Source organism: Cucurbita maxima, unplaced genomic scaffold, assembly GCF_002738345.1.
Source record: "Cucurbita maxima cultivar Rimu unplaced genomic scaffold, Cmax_1.0 Cma_Scf00011, whole genome shotgun sequence".
NCBI classification, from domain to species: Eukaryota; Viridiplantae; Streptophyta; class Magnoliopsida; order Cucurbitales; family Cucurbitaceae; genus Cucurbita; species Cucurbita maxima.
In genome coordinates, this window is record NW_019272027.1 from 2,799,796 (window position 1) to 2,808,257 (window position 8,462).

Consider the following 8,462-nt stretch of genomic DNA (forward strand, 5'->3'; position numbering starts at 1 on the left):
TTTTTTTTTTTTTTTTTTTTTTTTTTTTTTTTTTTTTTTTTTTTTTTTTTTTTTTTTTTTTTTTTTTTTTTTTTTTTTTTTTTTTTTTTTTTTTTAATATTTGAATGGTCGAGGTTTTGATTTCCAAGTCACTAACTAGTTGGTTTTTTTGTTAAATTATTCTAGTGATAGTTTGAAAAAGTTTATAAAAGGCAAAGGGTAATATTGTAATTTCAAAAAATTGACGTATTTGTTAAACAAATGAAAAGGTTTGAGGGTCATTTTCATAATTTAATCTAATTTTTTAATATTCTACCAGTCGAGGTTTTGATAAAAGGGGATCATTTTGATATCTATTATTCATTTGTTGGAAACAATTTAATGTGAAAGGACTAAAACTATTGGTTTGTTAAGGTTCGATCCTATATGTAACAACTCAAGTCCATTGTTAAGATATTGTCCGTTTTGACCCGTTACATATAGTTGTCAACCTCACAGTTTTAAAACACTTATACTAACAGAGATTTTCACACTCTTATAAGAAATGTTTTGTTCCCCTATACAACCAATGTGTGTTCTCATAATTCACCTCCCTTAGGGGCCAACGTCCTCATTGACACACTGCCCAATGATGGACTCTAATACCATTTGTAAAGTCCAAGTTTACCATTAATAGATATTGTCCGCTTTAGCCCGTAACGTATTATTGTCAGCCTCACAGTTTTAAAACACGTATACTAAGGAGAAGTTTCCACACCCTTTTAAGAAATGTTTTGTTCCTCTATCCAACCGATGTGAGATCTTATAATCCACCTCTCTTAGGGGCCAACATCCTCGCTGCCACACCACCCGATGACTGCCTCTAATATCATTTGTAACAGTCCAAGCCACGTTAACAAATATTGTCCGCTCTGACCCATAACGTATTATCGTTAACCTCACGATTTTAAAACGAGTCTATCAGGGAGAGCTTTCCACACTCTTATAAGAAATGTTTTGTTCCCCTATCCAACCGATGTGAGATCTTATAATCCACCTCCCTTAGGGGCCAGCATCCTCGTTTCCACACCATTTGGTGACTGCCTCTAATACCATTTGTAACAGTCCAAGCCCACCGTTAACAAATATTGTCCGCTTTGACCCGTAACGCATTATCGTTAACTTCACGATTTTAAAATGAGTCTATCAGGGAGAGATTTTCACACCCTTATAAGAAATATTTTCTTCCTCTATCCAACCGATATGAGATCTTATAATCCACCTCCCTTAGGGGCCAGCATTCTCACTGGCACACTACCCAGTGACGAGCTCTAATATCATTTTTAACCGTCCAAGTCCACCATTAACATATATCATCCGCTTTGACCCGTAACATATTGTCATCAACCTCACGATTAAAACACGTCTATAAGGTAAAAGTTTCTACACCCTTGTAAAATTGTTTTGTTCCACTCTCCAATCGAATTAAGATCTCACACTATATCACCGTGATTATTAATTTTTTTTAATTCAAAAAAAAATTGAAGCAAATGTTAGTGGATGGTATAATTAGGTGAAGAAAATAATAAAATAAAATATTTTTGTTTGAGTCAGCAAATTGTTATGCAACATGTAATGGAATTAATGGGGAGTGATAGGCCATATTCCATGGTCTCTCATTTCAAACCCATCAACATAACATGACATGTGGCATAGAGCCTTAATCCAATGAATTCCTTCCTTATTGATTACGTGTCATATCAAATTTCAAATCCCCAATGCCCAATACTTTCATCCACTTTCGTTCCTATCTCCTTCAAATCTCTCCATTTTCGTCCTACCTTTCATACGCGATTTTATATTTGAATTTCGATTTAGTTTTTTTCGGTAAATATGATACCCGAGTAAAAGAGAAATACATGAATGAACTGGGATAACACTCAAACGAGAGCGATCCTATAGATCAACATGGCTAAAAATACTTAAAAGAATCGAAAGTTACTACTTATACCAAACAAACGTGAAAGTAAAATGTGTTTTGTTTAACACATTTCTATGTTGGGTGACTTTTCGGGAATTTTTCTAAGAACCATATGAGCGAGAACAAAGCGTGAAAAGACATATGTTGGTAGAGAATGTCAGTGTTATCCGGTATCGAATCCAGATTCTAAATCATGTGCATGGATTATAACAATAAATTTAGGGTTTATTTCCAGTATTTACTCTTAAAAGCGAGAAATAGGTAGCTACACGAGAATGTCAGAGCTATCAGGTGTCGAATCCAGATTTTGAATTTTGTGCATGGATCGTAACAATAAGTTTACAAAACTAACACTTTCGATCATTGAGATTTAGGGTTTATTTCCAGTATTTACTCTTAAAAGCGAGAAATAGGTAGCTACACGGGAATGTCAGAGCTATCAGGTGTTGAATCTAGATTCTGAATCTTGTGCATAGGTCGTAACTAATTTTCAAAACTCACACTTTCGATCATTGAGATTTAGGGTTTAGTTTCGTTTAGTCCTAGAGATTTCAAACCTGACACGTTCGGTCTTAAGAGCTTGAATTTAAATTTTAATTAGTTCGAAACTAAATTTGAATATTAGAAACTAAAAGCGTATTTTATATTTTATTTGTAAAAACTTATAGTTATCTTTATTATTTAAGAAGCTAGATTGAGTTTAGGCTATGCCAAAAACTAGTCTATATAATAGACTGGTCATTGAAATAATTCATTAATTTTTTTATAATTTGTAATGCATTAATTTCACTTAATTTTATAAATAAAAAAATAAATAAATAAAGGGTCAAATTACAAAATAAATTTAATTTTAAAAAAATGAAGATAATTAATTAATGTGGATAGAAATGGTAAGGGTAAAAAAGGAAGAAAATTGTAAGACGCACACGCATTGGACGCGTCACGAGAAACGCGTAGAAAAGGAAGAGGGGGCGGCGGGTGGAGATCACGTGCCTAGGCTTTGCACGTGAAGTCAAAACACTTGAATGGCGCGTGACTCTATACCAAACCCAAATGTCCACGTCATCTACATTGCAATTTGTAATTGCATTGCTGAAGTCTACTCCCACAGGCCACGTCTACGACAACAACGACAATCAGAAAATAAAAAAGTACGGATAATAATAATAATAATTAAAAAAAAGTACATATTTATTTATTTATTTATTTATTTATTTGCCCCAATTATTATAATATAACACACTTCTTTCTAATAAAAACAAAATTATACAGTATATCCATTAAATTTTTGTAAATTTAGTTGAGAGTTTAATGGATAGAATTATAAGGTTGCATGTGCGATAATTTTTTACTTATTCGTTACTTTTAAGAGGTTTAAAATCACGGATGCCAGTGATTATCTCTCATGTTTATCCAATCTTCCTAAGCTCGGGTCATACTAATACTAGTCATCTAAGGTTAGGTTTTATAGCATACATGCAAATTCAAGCGATCCCTACAAGTATCACTTCCTAAAATCCGTAAGGCTACTTATCGGTTTTTCATTCTTAAGTACAATCACCGGTGGAAAAGTCACCAAATTCTTTAGAGGAACTTAATTCACACAAAAATAGGATTAGTATTAAATTGGGATGGAAAAGTTACAAACTGGGTTGAACGACAAAGAAATGAGAACTCGCACACCCTATAGGCACTGGGCTGGATGGGGTATTTACGCACGCTTATCATGCGTGTGTATCACATGTGGAAAGGAAGTGTAGTCACGAGTCATGGGAGCTGGGTCAGGCTAGTTTCATGGGTGTGGGTCGTGATCCCGGGTCGACTATAGGGTGGTGGGTGCAAGTTGGATGCAGGTGAAGTGTTCCAATTTGTTAGAGATGTGTTTTCACTAGTAAGACAATACGTGCTTTGTCCGAATTGCAACACACATCGTTCGTGTTCGTGGGCGCATTCCTTGTCCGGATAGTCATCATGCATCCTTTTATCTCCTTCCCCCGTGCAAGATTTCCATATTTCGATCAAATAAGTGACTTCTAACCTATTTTTCTTTGAATTTCATAACTTTCGATCCGTAATTTGAAACGATTCAGATCTCTAATCCAACTATCCAAATATTGAAACAATGTCGAAGGTGGGGTGGGGGAGAGGGAAGTTTTCTTGTACTTTGGGAATTTTCTTTTGTTTATTGTTCTTCTTAAAAAAAAAATCTTTCACCCATGTTATTAAAAAATTGGAGTTTACCCCTTTAAATTATTTTTTTTTTTTTTTTGTTAATTTTTAAATAATAAATAAAATATAAAATTAATCATGAAGACGAAATTTGATACATAAAATTAACAAAATAGTAATTAATTTTTTTCCATTAATAAATTAATGGTTGAAAATTATACAAAAACAATAATTAATTTTTTTCCAGATTGAATTATATAAAAAGAATAGTAATTAATTTTTTTCCATTAATAAATTAATGTTTGAAACAATAGATTAGTTCAATTAACACCATAAAAAAATAATTTAAATGTTAGAAAAATTATTATTACACAAATTAAATTTCATTGGAGAATATAACTTATGTTTTAGAGAATATACAAATAAATAAATATATATATATATATATATATATATAGAAAATTTTCTCATAAAAAAATCTCTCTTGAGAGTCGAAAAATGACGAGGATTATAATCCTTGGGGTAGAGGCAGGCATGGTCGAGGAATTGGGTAGGGACGAAGAATATAATCCTTGCCATCAACCCTATTTATCCAAGGGGAGAATCTCTTCCCACTCCCTCCCTTATTCACGGTTTAAAAGGGAAATCTCTACCTCGTTCAAGACAGGAAATCTCTACCTCGTTCAAGACAGGAAATCTCTACCTCGTTCAAGACAGGAAATCTCTACCTCGTTCAAGACAGGAAATCTCTATCCCGTTCAAGACAGGAAATCTCTACCCCGTTCAAGACAGGAAATCTCTACCCCGTTCAAGACAGGAAATCTCTACCCCGTTCAAGACAGGAAATCTCTACCCCGTTCAAGACAGGAAATCTCTACCCGTTCAAGACAGGAAATCTCTACCCCGTTCAAGACAGGTCCCCATGGAGCACCAACCCCGCAAGCTAAATAGACATCTCTATCCTCGTATCTTAATTTATTTCCTCCGTTCTTTCTCATTTCTTAGCGAAAGAGAGCAAATTTTTGTCTATACGCTTAGTCCTCTTCATAACCTTTGAAGATGATGGTTATAATAAACTTATATATATAATTTCTAAAGGCAAAATTGAATAGAATATTATGAGATGAGAGGTATTCTGGTGCTCTAAACCATTTCCATTTCCATTAAACAGTAAACACGAGTTAAACCTGAGGCTGTCTTATCTCTCTCCAACTATAATACACTGTTTGGTTCCCCCACCCACCAACCACCCCTGAGGCTGCCTTGGCTTCTTCATTTACTTACAGCATATTACAATAACACCAATACCCTTCATCAAACGCACCATCATTCACACTATGCAACAACCCAACCAAAGCTCAAAAAGCATACCTCATCTGCTTCTTCACTACTGTTTGTTCCACTGCACAACTTCATCATTCTGTTATTGTGATGCCTAATCTGCATCCCCTTGAAATCCCTATGCCTGCTGCTGAATGACTCGTACCCTGCGCCTGACCGAACGCAGGCCTTCCGCAGCAGTTTGACGATATCAATGCACAATCAACCACGTTCGGAACTGTTACTGGGGTCGTCTCCGACGTCTCTTCTGTAGTTGTTGCAATGTTTTCACCCCCCACCATTACTCTAAGAAACACTCCGAGTGCCACGCGCATCCATTCGTACCGGCACAGTCCGGATGCCTCTTTAACGTTGAGCTGTAAATATTTCTTCTCATTATTGGCAGAGTTCAACCAGTTTATACAAAAATGCTTTTTCAAAGAGTGCTAGTTTCCAGTAATAAGTCTATACTGACCCATTTCCTGTGGCGGTTTCCCTGCTCTGGCCATGACTCCAGCTCTTCTGTAACTTCTAATGCAAACATGTATCCTCTGCATGCTCCCTCCATGCTGCAGATGTCCTGACTGCTTTTGCTTCTAAATTCCCAAACTCCGAGAGGGTTTTCCTGACAGAAAAATGGAAAATTTCCCAATAATATAAGTCAAAATGGACAGTAGCTAGTTCAACAAGACAATACGCTATTAGCTTTATTATTCTTTTGTAACAATACAGTACATGAATCAACTAAACTGCTAGCAAAACCTGTTTGTTGTTTTCATTCAATTGACAATTCTCAAATGTAGTTATCAAAGTTTTTCTGTCAAAGAACTCATCAATCTCATGCGTTTTGCAGTTCTACTAAAGCAACAGATCAGTGAAGTACAAATTTCATGAGATGCCAAGTTGCTTATGTAAACTTGTGAGATCCCACATCGGTTGGAGAGGAGAACGAAACATTCTTTATAAGGGTGTGGATATCTCTCCCTAGCAGACGCGTTAACTCCTGTTTACCTTCCTTTCGTCTTGTGAAGCCCGAGAGGGAAAAACTAAAGAGGACAATATTTGCTAGCAGTGGGCTTGGGGTGTTATAAATGGTATCAAAGCCAGACACCGGGTGATGTAGCAGCGAGGAGGCTGAGCCCCGAAGGGGGTGGACATGAAGGCAGTGTGCCAGCACGGACATTGAGCCCCGAAGGAGGGTGGATTTGGGGTCCTACATCGATTGGAGAGGGAACGAGTGGCAGTGAGGACGCTGGTCCCCGAAGGGGGTGGATTGTGAGATCCCACAACGGTTGGGAAGGAGAATGAAACATTCTTTACAAGAGTGTGGAAACCTCTCCCTAGCAGACGCGTTTTAAAAAACTTGAGGGGAAGCCCGAAAGGGAAAGTCCAAAGAGGACAATATCTCCTAGCGGTGGGCTTGGGTCGTTACAAAACTATTCCTAGACTTGGCTCCTACAGCAACCCATCAACAAGCATCTGAAAGGTTCTACAACCTTGACACATATTGTTTGATATTTGTGAAGAAAACATGTAAGATTATCAATTTCCACAAAGGGGCAATATATAAACCTACATTGAGCTTTCCTCTCACTCCTGCTTCTTCCACGGCTTCACGACATGCTGCTTCCAGGATGGTCTCATCATCCTCCCATCCACCCTACAAACCAAAACAAAGAGAAACATTGAAATATAGGACACGGGTATTTCTTGCCAACTCCTTCAACCAAGAATGGATAGAATATAAACCTTCGGAAACACTAGGTCATCACGATTTGGAGAAGAAACCATGAGAACTTCAATTTTGTTCTCGATATCACACTGGTCATGAACTTCATCGCTGTCCTCTATCAGCCTAAAAGGAATGCATCTGTTGCGCATGTGGCAATAAGTAAGCAACAAATAAGTATCAATTGCTGAGTTAAATTTATTAAGTTACAAAAACCTCAAATGAAACAGCATTCAACACTGCCATTTAAGAATTCAACATCGATAAAGCTACAAGTAGAGGAACCTCTAAATTTTCGGAGAAAAACATTCAGCATCACACCAACTTTTGAATTCAAATTTGAGGTTTGGAATATCATGAGAAATAAATAAATCCATAACTGGAAGGAAACAATTCTATATTAATCATATTAAACATTCAATTTAGGGAATTAGGTTAAGGACAAGTCTATGAACAAAATTGCAGACAAGCAACTTTCCTGACAAAATAAGGAACAAGAGAGTAGAAACTCAAATCCACAATCCACATCATATCATTCAACAACTGATTCATCCATTTCTCAATCTAGAAATTGTTTCCTTCTCTTCCCTTATAACTCATCAGGCTGTCTTTTCGTCAAATAATTATAATATAAAACAAATTTTGGAGTTAGCGAAATAATATCAGTACATTTCTCATTCAAACATATAAAATACTATCATTTTTGTTTTCAGGCATCCAAAATTCATTTGTATACACTTCAAATAGGTATATCTCATCTCATTTCCTAGTTTCGCAATTCAATTCCTATCAGGCATACCAGAATGTTTATAACGTGAATAAGTTCATAACAATTGAAAAGAAAAATACTCGAGTGTTTTCAAATATCATAATTACTCCCTATCGAATTTTGGAGCATGAATTGAAACATCCACTCACAGCTCGCAATCAGCCTCAGCAAAAATCCTTGTGTTTTTTCTAATATCTGAAATTTGCCCACAAAAGAGAAAAAATAGATAGCGAAACCCATTATGTTGTTCATGTAACCCAGGTCAATAAGAAGACCCACCATGTACATAAAAAAAGGAATATATATATATATATATAATATAATATAATGATTGCTCAACCAGAAAGATACAATAATTGTAGATTGAAACGAGCGACAAGCATAGCAATAGCGCAGATTTTAGATGCAAAAACCAATGGAAATGATCATTTCAAACTAGGCAATTTGTTAGCGAAATGAGACTATTCATAATTATTGAAGATAAGGAAAAAGGAATAGGCTATGAGTGATGTAGAAAAAAAAAAAAAAAAAAAAAA

General features: G+C 35.7%; 1 protein-coding gene across 1 annotated transcript in view; it reads right to left on the reverse strand.

Annotated features, from left to right (window-relative positions):
- Positions 1–5,236: 5,236 nt before the first annotated feature.
- The window catches only part of LOC111486717 (nudix hydrolase 13, mitochondrial), a 3,992-nt gene continuing 766 nt past the window's right edge, over positions 5,237–8,462 (reverse strand). Inside the window, exons 3-6 of the mRNA XM_023133950.1 lie at positions 7,178–7,298; positions 7,005–7,088; positions 5,904–6,053; positions 5,237–5,805 (exon numbers count right to left, since the gene is read on the reverse strand). Coding sequence (XP_022989718.1) covers positions 5,524–5,805; positions 5,904–6,053; positions 7,005–7,088; positions 7,178–7,298 — 637 coding nt within the window. The 3' untranslated portion in view covers positions 5,237–5,523. The remainder of the gene's footprint in view (positions 5,806–5,903; positions 6,054–7,004; positions 7,089–7,177; positions 7,299–8,462) is intronic.